General features: G+C 36.4%; 1 protein-coding gene across 2 annotated transcripts in view; it reads left to right on the top strand.

The window, feature by feature from the left end:
- PLPPR1 (phospholipid phosphatase related 1) overlaps window positions 1-25,103 on the top strand; it is a 292,502-nt gene that overhangs the window by 149,793 nt on the left and 117,606 nt on the right. The window contains exon 2 of one of the 2 annotated variants that reach the window (XM_015436498.4): window positions 2,890-2,997. The exons of the other annotated variant lie outside the window; for it this stretch is intronic. Coding sequence (XP_015291984.1) covers window positions 2,935-2,997 — 63 coding nt within the window. The 5' untranslated portion in view covers window positions 2,890-2,934. The remainder of the gene's footprint in view (window positions 1-2,889; window positions 2,998-25,103) is intronic. 2 annotated transcript variants of the gene reach the window in all.

Below are 25,103 nucleotides of genomic sequence, written 5' to 3'. Positions count from 1 at the left end.
GAAAAGTAGGAGGCAGCTAATGGGAACAGGGCATTTGGGGTTAAAAAATATTTTGGAACTTGGTGGTGGTTGCATAATACTGTGAAGGTACTCAATGTCACTGAATTGTATTCTTTAAGATAGTTAACTTTTTGTTGTGTGAATTTCACCTCAATCAATAAAAAAGATGGAAAAAATAAAAGTATAAGCAAAAGACTGGTAGAAAATACTGAAAATATGTATCTGGTAAAGATTTGTATATAGAATGTATAAAAAACCTTTACACCTTGAAAATAATAAGATGAACAACCCAACTATAAAAAGTATTTGAATAGACACTTCATAAAAGAAGATATAAAAATGGCTAATAAGCACATGGAAAGATGCTCAACATAATTTTTATTAGCAAAATGAAAAAACCACAATGAGATATCATTTCACACCCAGTAAAATGGCGATAATAAAAAAGATAAACAATTAAAATATCAATGACAATGTGAAGAAATAGACTCTCATACATTGCTGGTGGGAATGTAAAATGGCATAACTACTTTGGAAAACATTTTAGTAGTGCTGTTAAAAAATTAAACATAACATATGACCCAGCAATTCTTTTAGGTGTCTAATATCCTTGAGAAATGAAAATATAAATCCACACAAAGAATTGTACACAGATGTTATTAGCGTGGTCTTCCATAATATTGGATACAACTAAATATTGGATATAGCCAAAAATTCAAAACAATCTAAATTTCTACCAACTGGTAAAGGTGCGATAGCCATACAATGGAATATTATTCGGCAGTTAAAAGGAAAAAAAATTACTGAATGTGCAACAACATGAATGAATCTCAAAAATACGCTAAGTGAAGGAATGCAGAAATAAAAGGTCATGTATTATATTATTCTATTCATTTAAAATATCCAGAAAAGGCAAATCTGTAGATTCCAAAAGTAGATTACCTAGCTTTGGGATATGGTGAAGGAGTTGATGGTGGGAATTAACAGTAAATAGACATCATAATTCTTTTAGGGGTGATTAAAAAGTTCTAAAACCATTTTATGGAAAAGTTTCACAATTTGATAAATTTATTTAAAATACTGAATTGTATACTTAAAATGAGTGAATTGGTATATATAAAATATACCTCACTATAGTTACTCCCCTCTCTTTATTTGTGTGTGCGTGTGTGTGTGTGGCCATATATATGTAAAAAGCTTGGTTGCATTTTGGACCAGAAGAATGAAAATAAAGGGGCATTTCATATCCTAAAGTTTGTCTCGTATTCTCTACTTTATTGTTTATCCTTTATTAATTACATGGAGAAGCCATCTAAAACACTAGGTGTCTGATGCCTTTGCTTTTTCTGGTGCCTCTGCCTTCATGAACATGATTAATATTTAATTTTCTTTTCAGATATACAGCACTGTATTTGGCCAATGCTAACAGGAAAGTTCATTTATATCATAAATACTAAGTAAATTCTAAGATATTTGGGTTAACGGCAAAATTAAAATGGTTGTCCATTTTAAAATGATGGTTGTCCAATCAATTCAATGTGTTTTCTACATATAGATTCCATTCTTATTGAAGAAAATATTCATTCTTCCTAAATCCTAAAATAGAATGGTGAAATAACAGATGTAGTATGGGTATTATTTTATAGCAGAAAATATCCAATTTTAATTGAAAAAAATTAAGTTGCCTAAAACTTAGTGTGATTGGTATGGATTTATAAAGCACATAGTATTAAATTTGATGAGAGAAACTTTTAATTGACAAGTAAGGAGTCGATATCTCAAAAGGGAAGGATATGGATTTTAAAGTTTCGTTCTGGAAAAGGGCAGAGGGAACTTAGGAAGGATAGAAATGAAGACATTTAACATTAATGTCTGACCTTTAAAAAAGTATAGCTGGCCATTCAAATATACTAGTACTTCCTATGTTACCTTTCATACCGTAATCAAAATCTACAAGGACTGTTGGTAGGGATGACAGAGAAACAGAACAAATGAAAAATAATGACTTTAAGAGCAGATATCTGAAATGTGCAGTATTGCCTTGGCTAGAGAATAAAAAATGTACTGGGATTTTTTAAACTCTGGACTGGAAATTTCATTGAAGTTTAAAATCTTCATTGTATTAAGAAGAATCAAAACTAACTGATCTCCTAATGCAATTATATTTTCAGTTCAAAGCAGGGAAGATATGTTCTAATAAAATATTTAATGACAGTCTGCTATTGCCCAGCTACTCCATTCTTATAAGCTAAGTGAATGTCTTATAAGTTAAATGCAATGTGTTAGGCCTTTACTGTTTTATGTTTGGGTCACACACAGGGCTGAGGGAAACCAGTAAAACACATCAGTGGCATATTAACCCGAAGTTGTTCATGGCTGTGTATTCAAGGGAGCAAGGACAAATAATGGTCAAGGAAGGAAGTCAGGGATTGGTGCATCTGTACTAAATGTCAGCTTCAAAGGGAGAGACCAGAGCATAAGCAGACAGTTCTCTAGGTTGCAAATCGGGAGGATTAGGAACAAGTAAGAGAGATTCATGCAGGATGGATAGTAAAAAATGTTTTATACCAAAAATTGTATTTCATGGCATTAGGACAGTCTACTGGGGTAAGACACTATGCAGTACTAGGCAATTAGAATTCCGTTCACTAGCTATGTGCACAAGGGGCTCCTGACCTGGTCATTTGGGATGTAAAACTGTTCATGGCAAGTATACATTATTTGCTTTTCATTGGAATGATTATTAGTCTGACTTGACTGTGTTGTAGATCACTGTTTTGCTTTTGTACACAGCCTGCTTATCTGGAAGGTAGCTGATATTTTTATGTAGGTACCTAAGGGACTTCTCAATATATGGTTCTTATACTATGCAACCTATTTCTATTTCAGTCTGGACAGTTTTAGACGGTGCAGTCTTGCTATATGGTGTGAGAAATGGCTGTAGGAAGCAACACTCAACGAAGTTATTCCATCATCCCGTGTTTTATATTTGTTGAGGTATGTGTATTTTTTAACCTTTATGAACAAATTGAAATAAAAGTAACAGTTTTTATTCTGATAACTTAGATTATTTTATAAAATTATTTTATGATTGGTAATTCAATTTTGATAGCACAAATGTTGGTAAAGAATTAAACTATGAAAAATGTTTCTTAAATAGGAAGTCATAGAGTAAGAACGTTTTTAAACTTCACCTTTGGGTTACAAAAATTGTGTTTTATTATATTTCTTCTATTTTCAACAATGATGTGAATGTTAACTATGAAAGAGAATGAAACATTTTAATTAAGTTGTTCATTAAAAAAAAATCAATATCCTGTTTCAGGAAGTCAATAATGCAGGTATTTTACAGATGATGATAGTTCGTGGTCTTTTGCCTTGAAACCCAAATAAAGAAAAATAATCTTAGAGTTTACTATCTCCTCTGGACATTTTCGTTTAGTAGCATATTGGGAGCTTGTGCAATGTGTGATTTCTTTTGTCCTGAATTTCTTTGTTGAGTTGCTCCGACTTTGTACCAGCAGTTTTTCCAGCATCTTTTTGGTTAAATTTCCTGAACTCCTTTTGTACTCTACCTCCCTTTCTAGGTTTGCTATAGAGGAGACCAAGGCATGAATTTTTTAGGAAATTTGGAAAAAACTGCTTTCTAGGTTATCTCAAAATAAGATATTATTGTATCTGCCTTATCAAGAAAATAGGGCATCTAGTAGTGGATCGGTTTTTTTAGCCTAAAGATCAGACCTAAAATATGACAGTGTAGAGAGCTGAAAAGTAAGTATCTTGAACTTCCCGTCTGGGTAACTGCGGGATAGTCTCCACATCCCAGGGGTGAGCTGTAGCATATTCTCTTTTATGGCATCTTTTTGGCTGACTGTGGGAGAAATGTGTGTTGATCTACTTTATTATCCATATAAAAACAAAGTTGGGTTAAACCACTACTTATATTAGCAAAAATGTGCTTTCTGGAGATGTGTTGTTTATACAAATCCTGTGAAACATTTAGACAAGAACTCTTATGTTCTCCAACTTGAAATAACTTTACCTGCCTATATAGTCAGATAATTTTGAGCATTCTGATTTTTGATCAAATATATGGCTGTTTGGCTGATCATTGAGTTTCACCTTATAGACATTGGTTGGTACTTTTAGACAAACAAATATTTCATAATGATTTATTTTCTGGTGATATTTGATAATCTGTTCGTGTTGCAGAATCAGGTAAAGATAGGAGAGAAGGTTGGAACAGAGATGTTAATACAAGCGAAGGTACATATAGACTCAATTTAAGCTAAATCTCTGAACAGGTAAACAAAGAACTCATCATTCAACCAAAAACACATATTCTTAATACATTGTATTTAACTTGCTATACAATGCCAAAATAACTCCATTCAGATAATAGTGATAATTATATATATTGTGAGTTCTGGTTACTGTTCTTCTTATTGATATTGTGGTGAAGGGAAAAAATCATTTTTCCTGCTGCTCATGTGAGACGGTTAGAAGGTATAACAATGGTACCTTTTTCAGTGTTTGCTTTCTCTTTTGTTATATGAAAAATAATTTTTAAGTAGGCTGGGGGAAGTTCGGGAATAAGTCATCTATCATCATCTTAATCCTCCCTGCAGCAATTCTATTTTATATTTTCTTAAAAATCAAGCAGGAAGCAACCCTCAAAGTGAGACGTTTAATTTATTGCTGGAAGCGGTAGTCTCCGAAGATTTTCAGCTCTCTAATGTGTGAATGATGAGCTTGGCCGGTGGAGCAGCAACAAGGGAGATAAATTAGTCCTTCTGTAGCTTACCCTGACACAAACATAAATAGAAGTCTAAAAATCTGGGAGAGAAAAGATGTTTTTTTCTTTTTCTTGTTGTATTGTTGGTCTTATTTTGCATGGAAGTTTAGCATGTATCAGTGACCTCTCAGAAACAGGCAGGCAAAAGGGAAGGAAAACAGGACACAGAAGACATCGAGGGGGGAAGGAGGTGAATCTCAAAGTGGCTCTCATGATTCTCATGTATTTCATTCATCAGATACTTATTGTTTACCTATATTATTCCAGATACTATAACAAGGATATCACAAAACTTGGTATAAAATGTCAACTTGACCAATGAATATCTTTTCGATGTTTTTTAATTTTGAAAGAATTTAATCACAGAAAGTAATTGACATCCCTGCACCTACCATCAAGACAAAATCTTAAAGTTTTGTCATATTTGCTTCGAATGTTTTTGTCAAGGAAAATAAAATGTTACAGATATGGCCAAAATCCTATTGTCCTGAAGCCAGAAGTCATTATATGTATGAAGTTTGGGGGTTCTTTTCCCTATATCCCATGCATATTTTATATTTTCCTACATATGTATATATTCACAGATAATATTTTAGGAAAATTTTACATAAATGACACTATGCTGAACCTTTCTTTTGCAACTTGCCTTTTCATTCCACATTATGTTTCTGAGATTTATCCAGATTGGCAGTCCATTCATTTTAATTGTTGCAATTTATTGTATTGTGCAAATATACCCACTGAGGAACAGTTTGTTTATGCGTTTGTTTGCTTAATATGCTTTTTCACTGTCATAAATGTTTTTGCAGAAAATATTCTTATTTTTGTCTCTGTGTGCATATATGCAAGAGCTCTCTTAGTATAACACATAGCAGAATTGCTAGGGGATAATTATATTTGCCAGTTGTTTTCTGCTGCATTATAGAAGCAACCTTGATATTTGTATATCAGTTTCTTTGAAGAAATTTTAAAAACCTCTATTATTACTTTTATGAGTATGTCATATATTCTGTAGCTTTTTTTTCAATTACATTGTCTGTAAGTGGCAGCACATTTATTTCTTCTTTTCCAATTGTCATGTTTTTACTTTCTTGCCTTGTCTTATTGCTTTGGTTAAGACCTCCCGTGCAATGTTGGATAGAGGCAGTGGTAGAGAACATCTTTGCCTTGTTGCTGACTTTAAAGAAAATACTTCAAGTGTTTTACTATTGAATTATGAATAAATGTGGATTTTTACTTTTTTCTTGCTCCCTACCATCATCTAATTTTGATTACTTAATTTGTTTTAATCCCCCATTTCCTTCCTTTATTGGTTATAAATTATAGATATTTCTTAAAATTACTTTAAATTTTTAAATATACATACTTGACAACACAAACTGAAGTTCATCAATAGCTCCATGATTCTCTTAAACAAGCAATGACTGTTCTTTGACTACTTTGAGCTCTTATATGTCATCCTTCATTTTTATATTTTCCTTAAATTTTTCACCTTTTTTTCAGTTGGGCTTCTTTGAATTTACCTGTATTCATCAGTTTCTTTGCTTACTATTCCTCTCCTACTGTAATTTCCTCATGAAGTTTATCCTTTAGCAATGCTTTCAGCAAGAGTCTAGTACTGTTGATGAAGAGATTCAAACTCTGAAGAGATCTATTCTGAGCTAAATATGAGTGACCACACTCTGTGACACAGCCTGCAGGAGACCCTGAGAACATGTGCTCAAGGTGGTCAGGGTGCAGCTTGGTTTCATACATTTTAGGGAGATATGAGACATCAATCAAAGACATGTAAGATATACATTGGTTTAGTCCGGAAAGTGGAACAGCTCGAAGGGGAGAGCTTCCAGGTTATAGGTAGATTAAAAAAATTTCTGATTGGCAATTGGTTGAGTCATTATCAATAGAAAGGAATGTCTGGTTTGATAAGAGGTTATGGAGACCAAAATTTTATCATACAGATGAAGCCTCCAGGTAGCAGGCTCCAGAGAGAATAGATTGTAAATGTTTCTTATCAGACTTAAAGTGTGTGTAGATGGTAAATGCTGGTCAGCTTTTCCTGAATTCCAAAAGGGAGGAGGGTATAATGAGGCATGTCTGACCCTCCAACCTTGTCATGAGTTGGGGGGTTAAATCCCCACCCCCTTGTGCTCTGAACGTTCAATATAATATGTCAAAGTGTGAATTTGTACTATCTAGGACTTATTGTGTATCTTGAATATTAAGTCATGTTTGTCACTAGCTCTGTAAAACTCTCAGCCATTGCTGCTTCAGATATTTTTTCTGCAACGTCTATGTGTATCTTCTCATTCTTTCACTCCATCTCTTAGCCCATCTTGTTGCTGTTTATTTAATTTCCAGAAATTCTATGTGTGTTTTTAAAATTATTTTTATAGTGTCATTTTCTGTGCTTATGGTTTTGTTTCTTTTGTCTTTAATTATATTAAATGTAATTATATATTTTCAGATTATCTGAAATTATTGGCACTGTGATCCTCCTGTTGGTTGTGTCTGCTGTCTTTAGCTCATGGTGGACTGTTTCCTTATATTTGTGGTTTTTGTTTAGCTCCAGTTTAGCAGAGCTTACTTCTTCTCTAAGGTTCATGTAGACTTTAGGTGTTGAGAGTATCACTTTGGAGGGATTTTTCATAAATGTTTGTTGCCCTTGGGTTTAATTTCCATATTCAGCAACCAAACTTGCAAAGTCTCAAACGTATAGTCAAAGTTGATCTTTCCTTGTAGTCTTCCTATACCAGCAGGTGGATTATATAGAACGCTTTCAGTTTACCTGTGAATTGAAAGGGAAGGAGAGAGGGATAACCATTGTTTGTAGATATTTGCAGTCAACGTTTTCATGCCATTGTTGTTTCATGAATGCATTCATTCATTCATTCATTCCACAAACACTTATTCAGTAACTACATTTTTCCCCAAGGCATTATGTCTTTTGCCATTTTGGATACTTTACATAGTAACTACCCCTCTGTAACTTGGATCTCACTAAGTTCTTCATAGAGCCTGGACTGTTGGGCCATGCTTGAAATGTGTGTGACAGATCCAGGGTGGGAATGAGACATATATAGGGTGCTCATAGTGGAATGCTGATGTGCATTCTCTTGGTGATTTTAATTGTATGAGCAGAGTTTTGACTTGGGAATTTTTTTTATTTGTGGCAGTTCATGAGGAGAACAGATGCCAACCAGCATCGACAATTCAAAGTTGGTGATGACTGAGGAGCCTGCCTGGGACTCACCCAGAAGGCTGAAATGGTGGTAGAGAAGCTGCCTGACAGTACGACGGGCAACATAAAAGGTCTTATGGGGATCCCAAGTCAGGAGCAGCATTGCCCCTGGTAATCCTTGAATTTCTTATAGACCAAAAGGAGAAGTTAAGATGCCACTGGAGAGAGAACAAAGTTTGTAGATTACGAGAGCACCTACAGGGAAAAGCTGAAAGGCCAGATGATTCACAGTGGGAGGAAAGCAGAATGGACCAAGAAGTATGTGTAATGGACATGGCAGGCAGTTCTGGAAACCAAATCCTTGAATGATAGACATTCAGAAAAACTTCTGTTTTGTACATCTCCCAGTCACAACTGATCTTGAAATGTATCTTGTAGCCCTGGCCAAAGCCCTTAAAAATAGGATAGTGATTTTAAAGGCCAGCATATAAACTTTTCTATTGCTTATCAGACAGAATCACTAAAATCTGAAGATAGTCCACAATGATATTTCTGGCTGACAGGTCGTAGCTCTTTACTGCTCTGGTTCTACCAGAGCAAGCTGAAACAATGCGGAGCCAGACAAAAGCTAGAGGAGTCAGATGATGCAGGAAAAGGAGAAAATTGACAATCTTTAATGAACATGAGGACATTTATTTTCTCATCATTTTTTTCTCCTTAAACTCATAACATTACTTTTTGTTAGAATAAAGGTACTTAAACATACCCAAAAAATTAAAAATAGAGATAAAAATTCAAATAGTCTGTGATTTTCATTCTTAATCCTTTTTCCCTTCCTTCTGCCTTCCCTTCCTCCTTCTCTCCCATTCCACTTCTGATACTCTTTCTCTCTTCCTGCTTTCTTCCTCTTTCCTTTTTTTCACTGTCATTTCAGCAACACTTCTCATGCTTGAGGTTCTTTTTGTAAAAAGGATTTCTCTGAGGAAAAACACATTATAATTGGTGAGTGAAACATCTGAAAAACAAGAATGTAAACTTCTTGAGGTCTCTCATGCCTTCTCACAGCTAATACCAGGCATATTTTCCAAAATGCTTAAGACTGAGATGTCCTGTTTGACAGATCTTCCCAGACATTGGTGGATTCCTCTCAAGACAATTTTACTGTTTTCTCTACGAAACCATTAACAACTCAGCCAAAAAAGACAAAAGTCTCTTTTAAATATATTTGTGCTAATAGCAACTCTAAGTGGAGCTTAGTTGCCAGAGCAGACAATATTAAGTACCAGAAATTGGACAGAATGAATGAAATTGTTGTTTGATATGTACAGGTCTGACAGTTTTATCATTTTGATGGTTGCTCATACTTGCAATTTTTATTGCCTATTTTTGACAACTCATTTTTCTCAGCTTGAACCTAGCAGGATATTGTTATAAATTGCAGATTGCAGATAAATAATATCATGAAGTTCAGCAAGAGCTTGATGATTTCGAGTGTCTTTCCCTGGGGCCAGAACTTAAGGAATTCCACATCATCACTTTTGGACATCGAATGCCATTTCAATGTTTCCCTTGTTTTGTGTGTCTCAGGTTTTGAAAAACGAATGTCTCTTGGCCTTGCTTCAGCCGTTTACTTGCAGGTACCCAAATTCAGCAGTGCTGACTGCCCTGCTCCTGAGACTCAGATTGCAACTCTTATATTTTTACATTTAAGTAACATCGAAAGCTTTTTCTCTAACGAAGCAAAAGAGGCTTTTTAAAAACTCTACTGGATCTTATTAAGTATCATAATTTTATCCTTATATAGAATGAGTGAGAAGAGAAAATAATTTGATGTCAAAAGCACAGGGTTTGAGTCCTGGCTCTGCCATTTATTGCTAGTATAAACTTGGGGAATTTCTTTGGACCCCAATTGCTTCATCTGTGAAATGGAAATAAAAATGACTTCCTTATGGGAACTTTTGGGGAAAGAAATGTGGCAATATACCTGAAAGTGCTTGCCAAGAGGTAGGTAATTAATAAATATTAACATGAAAATAATGAAAAACAGCTTCTACCCAATATAAAACAATGAAGATGAAAAGTAAACCAACCAAACACACACACACACACACACACACACACACACACACACACAACCTTGACACTAAGAGAGGTACTCTGTATAGTTTAATCCCTAAAAATGTGACATTGCTGGGCTTGAATATTTTTATAATAAGGTGGTTACTGAATAAGGTTTCAAGCAAAGTAATAAAAATTTTTGAGAGTCTTTTAAATTGCAGTGACAAATATAAAGTACTTTTGCATGCATTTTCTTGCTTAAACATCATTTGACTAGTGTTTGCAACATCGGAACAAGGACAATACCAATATTCAAGTATCTATTTTTCATGGTATTGAAATATCAGTGTTAAGATCTAAAATGAGCTATGGTTTCCATCATCCTTTATCCCTGTCTTTAGATGCTCTTCCAATTGAGTGAGAGTTCCTCTGTTTTTCAGCATTGAGGCTCTCCAAGTACAGTATTTTGAGATAAAGTCCCCTGTTAAAATAAATTGTCACAAAGAAGAGAAGAGAATGTAGGACTAAGAAAATGGGTTTGGCACTGGAGGGCAAGGAATCAGGAAAGAAGGAAATACTGCTCTCAGAGAAATCAGATGGTTAGATTCCAAGGGAAGGACTGGGAGTTGAGCATGGAAATGTCCCACCCCTGGTCTTTCTATAATTCCCCTACTATCCCCTTTTCCTATTTTCCTTAATGGTTCATCCTTCTCTCCCCACCCTGCCCTTTCAGAGATAATAAAGACCCAATCTGACTCTAGGTGGGTGGGGGCGGGGGCGGGAATACAAATTTCATAAGTATAAAATACACAGCCTCACTAGTAATCTATAAAATGGTAATGATAATAACTGTAACATACCATGGAAGGATTTTGAACGAGAAGGGATAAGGTCAGAATGAAAGTGCTTTTGCTCTTGTCAACATTTTGATGAAATAGATAAATCTGCACATATCTTAAGATATATTATTCAGGTTTCAGATTTTTTATAGCCCCAAATATTGGTGTTATATCATTAAATACACCATATTTGACATGTGTATGGTATTTTAGTATAAAACTGGAGTACTAAAAAACAGTAGGATAATATTGACCCTATGCAATAGAAATTCATCTTCACTTTTTAAATTTCAAATGTAAAGGTATACAGGAGATAATTGGTTTACTTAAGGCTACATTGCCAGTGGATGTTACAGTTGAGATTTAAATGTAACATAAATGCAACTCTTATATTCCTTCTACTACAAATATGTAGGCATAATTATTGGTCTCAGAGTCACATTCAGGAAGTCAACTTTCTCCACTGGAGAACGAAGATAGAGTAAGGAAGTCCTTTCTGATATGTTCAGACATACAGAAATGTTGCAATATGAACTTTCTATAATATGCCCTCCTTTAAGAGCTTAAAGAATATTTTTATATTTTAATCCAGGTAAATCTCAACTATCTGGTACTCTTGATACAGGCTCATTTTGTTTGATGGAGGTTTAGCTGATAGGAATCAGAAAACTCCTTTGATGTCTATAACTGCTGGGTAACATTCTTTTAAAAATGTATTTTGAGTGATTTCAAGCATATTCTATATAATAAAAGATAATAATTACTCAAGTACTTACAACCAGCTATATAAAATCTTAACGTTTTGACATTTGGTTCAGATTTAAAATAAAATAATAAAAGCATAACTGATATAGTTGAAGCTCCCATGAACCCTTCCATATAGGATCTTGTCTTTCTCTTTGCCTCTCCAGTGATCATCACCAAACTGAATTCGATGCATGTAGTTTTCTAAGATTTGAACAATTTTCTAAAATGCATTTACTTTTACCTTAAAAAGTTCAAAATGCTGACTGGCCATGGTGGCTCACGCCTGTAATCCCAGCACTTTGGGAGGCCGAGGCGGGTGGATCACCTGAGGTCGGGAGTTTGAGATCAGTCTGACCAACATGGAGAAACCCCGTTTCTACTAAAAATACAAAAAATTAGCCGGGCATGGTGGTGTGCGCCTGTAATCCTAGCTACTCGGGAGGCTGAGGCAGGAGAATTGCTTGAACCTGGGAGGCAGAGGTTGCGGTGAGCCGAGATCGAGTGCCACTGCACTCCTGCCTGGGCAACAAGAGCAAAACTCCGTCTCAAAAAAATAAATAAATAAAAATAAAGTTAAAATGCTGAGCACAATTACATGTAGTTTCGAAATAAGGTATTGAACACAGATTGTGATTGTAGGCTATCACAGTTGTAGATGTTAGGAAATTGGACCAAATACATATATTGATCCAGGCTAAATATTCTAAATTGGCATTTTAAAAAATCTCTGCTAAAACTGACCTTAATCATTAGTATGTGATAGTTTTGCCATAATAACAGACTGTGCCTAACTCTCTGTGGCTTAACATTCTTCACAAGCTGATTTCTCACACTGCCAGTCCCATGTATGTTGGTGTGAGAGCTTGTTCATCACAATCACTCAGGGACCCATCCTGTTGGTATCTCCATCTCAACAAGCTTTCACAGTCACTTTGGTAAAGGGAAACAAACATGGTGATTCACAACACAGCCTTTTATAGCTTCATATTTAATTGATACAGGTCAGTTCCACTCACATTTTGTTAGCCAAAGCAATGGAAATGTGGCCATGCCCCACTTCAAAGAGAGTAGGGAATTGCATTCTACAAATATATTGAAGGGAACGAGATTCTTTATAGCCTAATGACTACCACAGTTCCCTCATGGTTTAATCTCTTCCTACTGAAAAGTAAGTCCCAAATCATCCAGATAATAAAAGGTTTTACTTAGACATATTCTAGTTCATAAAGGCATTTGCGTGTGCTTGCTGGGTTTTTTATTCATTAAATAATTTATATAGTAAGTGGTGCTGATAGCATTCCCTGTCACTAAAGAGTTCAAGCAGAGACCAGTTTGCCAAGTGGCAGGAGGCTGAAGAGAAGATTCTAGCACTACATGAGTGACTGGACTAGAAGACCATTAACATTTCCTTATGACTCTGAGTACCTGTCATTCCAAAGACGACAGTCCTAGTGACAACCATATATCCCGAAGTATCTGGCATCTCCCAGCTTCTACGCCAGCTTTCCTCAATCTGCCACCTGCTTTATGTTGTTTTCCAGACCACCTTGTCCTTATGCTGTATACCATGTGGTAACATCACAAGTTCCCTGTAAATTTCCCTGAGAATTAGCATTACAGTACTTTCAACCAAGCATTCTTCATAATGTGGAATGAATATACCAATACTTTGATCTTCATAGAATTTTACATTGTTGCCTTACCTCATGGGGCATAGGCCCAGGCAACCATTCCAAGATAATGACAGACTCTGAAGTGAACATATATTTGTAAGAACTATAAAAGATAGCATCTTGTCTAATGCAGTGTATTATTTTGCATAGGTAGCTGGTAAATTCATTCTTTGCTTTGTGATGCATTTTTCTCTTGCTGAATTAATCCCTCTTTGAATATAATATCAACCAATCTAGACCATCATTGACACATGTGGCTGGCCAAGGTATTAGAATTTCTCTTGAATCTTAATTACAAAATTACATGAAGCATAATTTTTAAGCTAATGCAGTGCTATAATAATTTAAGACAACTGCCATTCTAATCTATCTCGGAGCCTATAAAAACAGACTTTACAGGAAGTCTACTTTTAAGAGGATGAAATATAAAATGGCAATCTTGAGAGAGTAGGTTGGCAATGTTTAGCAAAATTTTCAAGTCTTTGTATTCTTCTTAGGTCCCAAAAGAACACTCCTAATAATCTATCTTACCGAAATAATCATGAATATGACAGATTTTGCTGCAAGATAACATCACAAAATTGTCAATAATTATGAAAAATAAAATTCCCAATATTAAACTTCAGAGTATTGGTTTTAAAATTATTGTCCCTCTATATAGTGGAACACTATGCATTGATACAAAATTATATTAAGGAATTAACCTCATGAGGAAATATTCAAATTAGATAGTTAAGTGAATGCGGGAGGGAATGGCTTCAAAGCAGTATGTAATCTGAGTTTCTCCAGGCTTCGCCAGTACATGAATATAGATGACAGTCATGGTATCAGTAAGAACTAAAACACCAGTATCTGTTGCTCAGACCTGTTCACAGGGGATTCCAACAGCTCTACACAATTGCCCAGTTGAGCCTGAGATTTTCATCTGTGTTCATGAAGCAGTCTCTTGCCTTGTTACCCAAAGAACTAGCCACCTTTTTATCAACTTTGGTCATGCATGTCTGTTTCCTCAAGCAAAGAAACCATGTAAAGTTGCCTCACCCTGTCATTGCTAGCGTTACTTACAGGAGGGATGCTAATATTGACCTGCTAATATTATACTTTCTCCACACAGAGGCGGGAAGAAGCTTTGCTCCCAAACTTGATGTCTCACTGTCACCTGAACATCAGTGAGGTGCTGTGTCTTAGGGACAAATATTTAAGGCAGACTTCCTTGTCTTTCCTACTATCATTTTTTACTTTTACTTTCTCTATGCAGATTAATTCATAAAAATGGCTTTTGTGAACCATCAGACTCACTAACTTCTCAGATATGCCAGGTGTGTTAGTCATGGCAATAGATATTGCAGGCTCCAAGCCAGATAACCTCTCCATTCCAACTGGGCAAGACAGATGTAAAATGTGATGCCTTTTTGGAACTATGTGCCTATCGAGTGTATGCCTAGAAAGAAAAGGTATGCACCAAAATCAGTGTCTTTTTCTGGGTGTTGGGATTAAAAACACATTTTGTGCATTGAACTTGTATTGCTTTTTATCAGAAAAAATAAAAACTATGTTTAAAGACTGCATTAAGTTATTGATGTGTGTAGTATGAAATACAGAATTCTTTATACAAAGTTAGAGACTGGTTATGTCTTCTGCGATTTGAAAACTATTTATATTCACAAAAGATCCAAAGACTTATATCATTTCTCAAAGCACAATAGAAATAGAGTTTCTAATACCCGATTATTTTTACAACACATTCTATGTGGTTTTCACCAATGCCAAGCCTTAGGGAGTATGACTATAAATAATTATACTCACGTTTTACTTGTCAGTCTTGTTTAGGAAAATAAATAATGTTTGAGTAATCTGAATTTCTTTTATTTTAGGTTAATAAATTGTTCATTATATCAAATAAATAGTTTTCCTTTTTTTCAGTCTTAGTGCTATATTTTCTACATATACTTGTCTACGTAGTTCTGGCCAGCATACCCACTGGTATTCTCAGTCTTTGTGGTACCTGTTACATCAGTAAAGAATCTGTGCCCTACTCCCATGCCCATGAACCTACCACCACCAAAAACATCCCACCCCATAGTTAATGATAAAAGCATAGACTCTTAGAGCTAAATGGGGCCTTAGATCACTTATGCAGATTCATAGAGGTTAAGTAACTCGTCTAAGATCATACAACTGATTATTAACTGAGTTCACAACCAAACCTGCAGGTCTTGATTCTGTCCCAATCAATGACAAATTTCATATTCAAAAATTTCAAAAGCTGAACTATAAAACTTCAAAATGTTTGTAGCAAGAATGATTTCATAATGAGCAGTGTGGTATATCTTCACCTACATAACATGAGAGGTGGAGCCTTCAAGATTAGGAGAGCCCAGGGTCTACAAAGATTCTATAGGAGCTTCAAGTCACCTGTCTGAAGAGGTCAGGAAAGCCAACCAGAGGAAGTTCCATGTAGACCAATACCTGAAGATGGTTAGGTGGTATTCAAGTGAAGGTGGAGGCTCATGGGAGAAGGGCTTCAGAAGGAAACGATAGCTTGGCATGGACCAAGACTTATAAAGGTACTGAGAATTCAAAGAGCTGAAAGAGTTTCAAGGCTGGAGCTTAAAGGATGAGACGGGGAGTAGTGACAGGAGACTGGCAAGGTAGACAGAGGCCAAATCGTACAGTACCTTGCAGGCCATATTATGCAGTTTATCGTAAGGGCTTTTGGAAACAAAAGCATTCTTGAATATTTTGAGTTTAGACCTTACCTGGTGATATGAGATCACAGAAGTGGTGCCAAGAACCTGGCGTCATGGAAAGGAGACATGAGCTGAGATTTTCACTATTTACAATAGATGTCATATTCCTTCAGACTGCAGAATATCTTTTTCAGAGGGGAACAAGTGTCATGGCCCCAGTGCTCTCACTGCCCACTTTCCCTAATACATAGTAGACAGATAAAAATGTGAAAGGAACTTTGTTATTGAAAAACTTCTGAATATAAGGGATTGCATTCTGAACTACTATGTCACCCTTTCTTATAACGCAGGAAACTTAAAAACACAATCTCAATGGTTGGCCTAACTTTGATGCTTTGCAAAACTGCTTTGGTTTATCTGCTAGTCCCTGTGGCAGGGGCTTGAAAATATTTTCCCAAGATTTCTAACCAGCATATGTAAGTACAATAACTTTATTATCTGTCCTAATGTCAACTCTTCTGCCTATTTTCCCCATAAATTTACTCCTTCACCAGACCATCGGTTAGAAAAATGTGGTCACTCTAGCATCAGGGTATCCGATACTTTTTCTCCTGATGCATGATCTGTTGGATATAAAAGTGATTTGTTTCCCCATATAAGTAATTTTTCATAATTGGACTGGCAAAGTGCTAACTCATCCATATACTCATATTTTCTTTATGAGCAACAGCTTGTATTTGAAAAATGAGACACAGAAAAATAAGGTACATCTATGGCTGAGATAGAGATCTTTATCTCTGAGGTACTAGTTAGCCTATATGGAGATTTATTAATAGCGTTTGGTTTCACTAGCACACTTTTTTCATACTGCAGCACACAGACCACCTGCTTTGGAGTGATTGGAGTTCTTGTTAAAATTCTGAACCCAACTACTGATTTTAATCAGAATGGGATGAAACTAGAGATTTGCATTTTATAAGTTTTCAGGTCATTCCAGTAAACCTTGAGAACTAAATGAATAAAGAACCTCATTGTGGGAAGGTATACCAATAGAGTGTGGGAGATGTTCATTTTCTCATGATCTATCCCCAGGGGCCTTGCAAACAGTTCTGGAAAAGATAGGATTCTCTGTCCTCTTCCTGAGGCTGTTCTCCAGCTGTAGGAACATGCTAGGTCAACAAATAGACTATAATTGACGGGGCATATGGCACTCCCAGGAGCAACCCTCAACTAAAGGAGGGCTGATGGTAGATAAATAATCCAACTTCCTCATTCCTCAGTGGGACAATTCATAGGAGTTTGATACAGTCTCTGAAAAGGTACCAGCAAAATAGAATGCCAGTTGCGCATAGTGATAACACTCATTAATGGACTTAATTGGCTTCCCTCCCTTTCCCATCCCATCCCGTCCCTTTGGGAAGTGATCCCATCCAACATGCTTCCTGGGATCACTTCACAAATAAACTGCTTAGGCCCACATCATTGTCTCAAAGTTCACTTTCTGGGAAACCCAGTAAGGCGGAGAATACATAGAGAGTAGAAAAACTTTATTCTAGCAAAACTAAGTGATAAGATTTGAAGGATAGAAAGTTAAAACAATTTTTAAAGAGATTTGAATTAAATCTGAGAGCTATGTGACCCAGGGTACTTATTACCTAATTAAAATTAAGTCAGTGTAGACAATTTCATTTTATTTATTTTTCATGTTGTATGCCATTATTTCTGTGTAGGTCCCCATCCTTCTGTGAAATTTAATGTGTTCCACATCCTTCCCAACCAATGCATTTTAATCATTTGGTATTAAACCCTGCAACTTTTCCTTGAGAACATCTTCAGCTTTTCTGGGGATAAATATTTGGTATACATTGCATGGAATGTATATAACTTAAAAATTCATTACTTTTCTTTTGATATTAGTAAAATAAATCGCAGAAAATAAAGTAAAATAATCACAGAAAAAAAGTAAAGACTCATTTTCCCTGGAACTACACGTTGTTAGACCCAATTTCAATTTTCCAATCCGCTTGTGCTGCTATAAGAAAATATATGAGCCCGAGTGAATTATAAAAAAACAGAAAAGTATTTTTCATGGTTCTGGGGGCTGGAAAGTCCAAAATCAAGCTTGTCTGGTAAGGGCTGCATCCTCTGGAGGGGACAAACCATGTCCTTCCATGACAGGACAAAACGGCAAGAGAGCTGAATGCTGTGTGAAGCCTCTTTCATAAGGACCTAAATTCTATTTGAGAGAGGAGCCCTCAGAGTCTAATCATCTTTTAAAGTCCCACCTGTTAATACTATCACTTTGGCCATTAAGTTTCAACACCTGAACTTTGGAGGAGACATTGAAACCATTAGCACCTAATAATTTCAACTCTATACTATTAAAATATAAGTTCCTCCTAGCTGATATTTCCTCAAACTCTTCTTTGGCATCTCCTAAGATGAAACACTTTGAAGCTAAAATATAGTATGCTTTATTTTCAGCTCTGGAGTAAGACAGCATGGTATTTTAGGGAAAGTTTGGATTTGAGGGTCTGACAAAACATCTGTATGACCTTCAGCAGGTTACTGACCATCTCGGACTTTGTTTTCTAAACTATAAAAAGGTAATAATGATAATACCTGCTTTACTAGGCTGTTTTTAGAGTTAAATAGAATAGAGTTTTTAAGGTGCCTAGAACCTGGCAAGCTACATGCTCAATAATCATTAGCTCACAAGACAATCCAGCTAAAGCCAATATGAAAAAGCCAGCCTTGTATCAGTTCAGGGGTGTCCTTCAGGTTTCTTATCACATAGTTTAATTCAACTTACTCTATTATGTCATTCATTCAGCAACTCATCTTGGGCTAAGAGTTATTTATAGGATTCTGTGTGGTCAACGTCTGTGACCTGCAAACATGTGATTGACTTTGGCATGATCCCTAGCTCAAGCGAAAGCTCAAAGGGCTGGCTTCTCCACCTAATGACATACACAGAATGTATTCAATTTGTTTGCTTCCCACAGAAATTAGCATACTTTGACATTACTGAGTGAAAAGAAAAAATAAGTGCTTTTGACACTCTTCAAACACAAGATGCAAAATAGTGAATCAATTAGGTCCAACCAATTTGGAGGTTTATGAGCCCACTCTTGCCCCTAAAAAACAAGAAGTTGCACGAAATTTTTCCCTTTGGATTGGTCATGCAAACTTGCATTATATAAGCAATGACAAATTCTCTGACACATGCTTCCAAGGAAAATTAAGACCTTGGTTGGTTGTTTAATGTACATAATGTGACTGCTTAGCCTATTTGAGAACATCATGCTGTAGAGAACTTCATGGTTAGTTCTTATTGGCAAATTCTACTGTTCATTGTGAGAATCCTTTATTTGTGAAAATGTTTTTTTTATTGCATACATCCCTTACCTCCCAAAATATTTTGTCTTCTCTTGTCCTACCTATGTGGTTGCATATTTGGAAGTCAAGTCATCCCTCCCTGGCCTTAACCTTTTGAGGACTGGGGTAATATCATTTCCATCTTCATATCCCTCAAGGCTTGCTATTGAACAGTTATGTGCACAAAGTATATGCTTGTCTTAGACTGGATTCCTCCAGAAGCCGACCCTAAAATGAGGATTTGAATACAAGTAGTTTATCTGGGTGGTAATCCCAGGAAGTACTATAGAGAGCACGGAAATGGAAAAGAAATGAAGCTGATACAGCGTGCATTAAAGAGCAGCCACTCATTGTGGAGAAATGGGGCTCTGTGCATGCTGGAGATTTCTAGTAGGCTGCCAGAATATGCCTCAGAGTTCTCTCAGCTGAGGGGCAAGAAAGCTGGAATATCTGTCATATGGTAGCTACACTGTTGTTTGAGGTTTATTCCCAGAGGCATTGAATTTTGGGCACTTTGGCCAACCTTGCATACAGTCAGTGTACTTCTGAATCTCAGAAAACCCTCAGGCACAGATTCGTTCTTGTAAGAAAATGGTGAGTACCAAGGGACTAGGGCAGGGCACTAGCTGCCTCTGCAGTAATGCTCGATAAACTCCTATTGCACAGAATTGAATGGAAGTTGCTGAGAGCTATAAGAAATGTCAAATAACCCCAAGACCTCAAATCATCGATTTTTTTACAAACCTCTTGCAGATACATGTTTTAAACAGTATCAACTCTGTCATTACTGAATGATTTGGGGGCAGCGCCACCTCTAAAAGCAACGAGGCAGTTTTTCTTTGAACACACTATTCTATCACATTATTGGTATGTCTTCTATACCCAGGCTATGTTACAGATGGAGCAATAAAAGTATTAGATTGGTGCAAAAGTAATTGCTGTTTTTGCCATAACTTTTATAGCATATTTTTTATGCTTTTTAAACCAAGCCATATAGGATTTCAGCAGAGACCCTGGTTGGGGGAAAAAAGAGTTTATGGTCCTTTGGAAACAGTGCTGGGCCAGGAATCAGGGAATTTGGATTTTTATCTTCATTCTTGTGTAAACTTGTAGCCACGTGGCCTTGAAGTAATCACTCTGAAGCTTAAAGACTTCATTTTGCTCATCCGTAAAATGTACATATTGAACACTAAGGTTTCTTCCAGATTCAAACATAATGATCCTATGAAATAAGGCAATGGGACTTATAAAAGTTATGTGGATCTAGTAGACATTGGGAGGAAAAAAACTGGACATACATATGTGCAAATACATATATCTATTTGTAACGTGTATACAGATGTGTATATATGTCTATATATACATTATATAGATATGTTATATACCTATAGATCTAATATATATATAGATAGATAACTTCAGAAGTTATTTTTACTCTAAAAAGACAAATTTGATGGCATTCAGAATGTGATTTGCAAATTTTCTCTTTTCTCCTGAAAGCAAATATTCTCTACCACTTAGAAATGAGAACGTGTTTTCCATGTAGGATCAGAATAGGGAAGGGAATTTGAGAAAGAGTTGTATCTTTGTTTTGCTTATTACTGGCCTGATTAAGTGGTCCAAGATAAATATCAGTGGAAACTTTCTGTGGCTGTACTAAGATTGCTTCCCCTGTAATGCAAGTTTCTCTTAATTTCCCATTAGTCTTCAGAAGCTCAGAATTATACCAGTATAAAAGAATTCCCTATTTTTCATGTTAAAAAATAAAAAGAAACTTTGCAGTTTACTGAGTTAACCTAAGCTTGGTCTGATAACCCAATATAAATGCAAGATTTTTTGTTATTTGTCCTCAAGAGGTAGAGTCATGTGAAAGGGAGGGGTAGTAGCAACCAGCTCAAGCCCATTGGAGATCTGTAGGGCTCACCTGCCCCAACCTCTATTTCCTAGAGGGCTTTATGTCACACTGTGAATAAGGGAAATGAGGAGTTTCAAGATAAGGATGAAAATCGTATTGTACTGGAGATGGCAAAGAAAAGGCAATTCACATTCTAGACCAGCACTAAACCTAATCATCCCTGGCTTTGACTTTCCCACCTGGATCCTCTCCACCTGAATGCCTAGGCTTTGCTGATGTTTAGGTGCAGATGCTGAGTATGATTAGCTCTGATTTTAAGTTCCAGCCGGCCATATTGATGAGCATTCTGCAGCTGCTGTTTCCATATATTGATAAAGCAAAGTCACAGCTGGGCTCTTCTGTTAGGGCTTGGCTACTGCGTGCACTTCCCTGGAGACCAACCCACTCCAAACTGGGTCTTGAGGGCTCTGGGAGTACTGAATGAATTTCTAAGCTTCTCTAGTGTCTCTAAGGTGTTGGGTATTTTCTTATTGGGCTACTATGAATGAGATCCCAAAAGACCTTCAAGTCAAATTCAACTTTCGACTTTTTAAGAACTGAGCACATTTAGGTATATGAGATGCTCACCCCAGTCCAGTCTAGTCTACCACAAATTAAAGTGAGTAAAACTCAATTTTACTAGGGTCCCTGAAAGAAGTTTAGGTTCTATCTTTGGAGAGGTTTGTGTATATGTGTGTGTGTTGGGGTGATGGGGGAGGAGAAATGTGGTGACCAACTCATTCTATAGTTGTGTGTGGATTTTATTTTTGTACCCTTTAAGGTACTCATGTCTCAAAGTTTTAAGTCCCTATTTAGAAGAAAGAATGGAGTCATTACTGCTCACAAAATCCTTATGTATCTATTAGGGGGCTTCATAAGATCAATGCATGTTTTTATTTCTTTTGGCAGGTTATCTTATTCTACCCTGAAGGCATTAGAGCAGTGGTTTTAAAACTTCAATATGCATAAGAATCACTAGAAGAGTTAAAAAATGTAGATTCCTGATTCTCCTCTCAAAGACCAGATTCAGGAAAAGTGGTTGATTAGAAATTTAAATTTTAAATAATTGGCCCACCTGATGCTAAATGCTGTTGGCAGGTGGATCTTATTTTTTGAGAAAAACTATTTTAGAGAAGTTTATATGACAAATGTTTTTGAAAAATCTCTTTACCTAGAAGGGGCCTTGTCAATGCCAGAAATTGGATGTTTCTAAGAAGACATAAATCATAAATAAATAATGCATTGCTATGTACAGGAAAATAAATAATAGGTATGAGCTGTTCATCTGAAAGTCATTGTTGTTATTTGGGGACATATATGTATTTAAACATTTTGTTTCCTATGTTCACCTTTTTTTCACATTCATAAAGTTTACATTGACAAATTCCCTTTAGGTGTGGCAAATGTAACCACTTAAGAGTTCTGTCATGTCATAGACGACCCTGTGACCTTAAAACTGTTCAGAGATTTTATGTAATAAACATTTATTAAACACATACTTATTGAAACTTTTATTTGTACTGTACCCTATGCTAGGCATTGAAGTGATATCATATTTGAACTCTCCTCTAAGTGGTCTGTGAGTGTCCTGTACTTATAGGTTTGCGTAAAATAGCACAGGCTCAAACAAACATGAGTTTTACTAAAGCAAAGAGGTGCTGCTTACTTACTTTGAGTCAGCTTAGCTACTGTAATCTTTCCTATAACTGGGAGGAAGGATATGCTTTATATCTCCTCAGAGAGACTGTCAACTGATGGTGGGAAGAGGGTAAGACAGTCATGAGGGTGGAGAGTGTGTGTCCACAAATTATACCATCACATTTCCCCAAAGAGTCTGGCAAATGGGAGAATTGTCAAAGTCTTAGTGAATGCAGGATTTAGGGGAACTAGCTCATTTCTCAAAAATGATGGGATTGTAAAAGATTTTAAAACTATTGACCTGTAATGATTTCTGGAGGCATTTTTAAACTTAGGACTTTGTAAATACAACAATTATCTGTGAATGTTTGAATCCATACTCAGGACAGGAAGATGTTCAGGACCAAGTCTTGTGAAAGATACACACACACACACACACACACACACACACACACAAAAATACATACGTGATTTCCAGGTTCATACTATCAACCATCTTTCTGGAAGTTCACCTTTGAGTACAGACTATGCTGCAGGACTATATCTGGAAATGCATAGTAAAATGCCTGCTCTTTTGATCTATTAACCCAAGACTCCCTTTGTTTTACTCTGCAGCCTGAGCTTTCTCCCAGAGTCTGAGCGCTCTGCTAGATGTTTGGGTGCCTTTTCTGTTCTGTGCTTTTGAATTGTGGGCACATTGCCTAGCTCTCTCTTGATCCACAGCAAGGGGGCAGAGGTGGGGATGGAGGACAGGATTGATTTAAACTTGGCTCATTTACCAGCAGAGTCTCTTCTTGAAAAGGGTTGGAAATGAAAATTGATTCAGCTCCCAACTACCACACCTTGGTAGGTCTTTCCTGCTTATCTGTTGAATGTCTACCTATATGTGAGCTAATTATAATTTCCCTGTAACTACTGTCCACACCTGAAAGTATTCATTCCTCCAGGACTCAGAGCTGCTTCAAGGACTAAGCTGCACCAGGGCCAAAGAGATTTCAAGCATCACCAGGAGCTTGACATCCTTTGTAATGGCATAAAGTGGACCACCAGAGCAACCCCTCCATTGCCAAGTCAGGACTTATAGTGAATATAACCCCTGACACTGAAATCCTTCAAAAAGGGACATCACCTACCCCTTTCCACCCTAGGTTTGGAATATAAACATGCAATACATACTAATATTTTTCCTCTGTGGTTTGCATTATCCTGATTATTTTCCAGATTGTACTATTTATAATTTATTATTATCTTAATTTTTATTTGCCTACTTTTCTATTGTATGTGTGTACCTTTCATAGACTGTAAGCTCCATGTCTGACAAATTTAAAATAATAAATGTTGGCTCAGGGAATGAGTAGATAAACCTTTCAAGAAAAATCTAAATATTCAAACTTTTTTTTCCCCTCACTAATTCCCCTTTAAAAAAATGAAGGAAAATGAGACAGAAAAGGAACTAGGAGCTTTAGACCAGATTACCTGCGGAATTATTCTTGCCCTCTACACTTTAGTTGTACCTAAATTGGAAGAATTAAGGAAAGCTGTCTTCAAACCCTTTATTCCTTAGTTCAGTTTTATCAAAGCCCAAATGGGGATTGGCAATCTTCATGCTCTGAGCAATTGGGTATTCTTTTTTCTTGGAGCCCAGCTGCATTTTTTTGAAAGTTGTTCCAGGGGCCTGAGATGAAGTGAGCGGGGGTGGGCGGTAAGAAGTAAGTTAGCTAGGGCAAATAGAACCTAAGTGTCTTCCCCTTAAGTCAGCTCACCTTATGAGACTGTATGATACTGAGCCACCCCCATTCACCGTGGAAAACAAACCCATCACTAATGGACTGTATTTCGGCATATGAAGTAGTTGAAGACAATTCCTGATACCATTATCTACCTGTGTGGTCCTTTAGGAATTAGGGGAAGAAGAACTCTGTGCCTCTGAGAGATTTTGAAAAAAGAAAGAGTACTTTTGGGTGGACAGGGGGACAGAATATATATCCAGAAGGAGATTATAAAAGAACCAGGTAAACAGGACCAGAGAAGGACTTCCAAGAGCCTAAGGCCTCAAATAAAAGCTAGAGGCCCTATTCTATCTACAAACATATTTCATTTGGGTCACACAGTGCTTATCAGGAAATCCAAATTCTGTTGCCTCTTGCAAAATTGAAATATCTGGCAACACTGGGATCACATCCCATAGAGCAACAATATCCTGAAGCTGGGGT

Source organism: Macaca fascicularis, chromosome 15 (assembly GCF_037993035.2).
Source record: "Macaca fascicularis isolate 582-1 chromosome 15, T2T-MFA8v1.1".
In the NCBI taxonomy this organism is placed as follows: Eukaryota; Metazoa; Chordata; class Mammalia; order Primates; family Cercopithecidae; genus Macaca; species Macaca fascicularis.
Note: the sequence above shows the minus strand (reverse complement) of the source record. Positions and strands in the feature narration are given on the sequence as shown.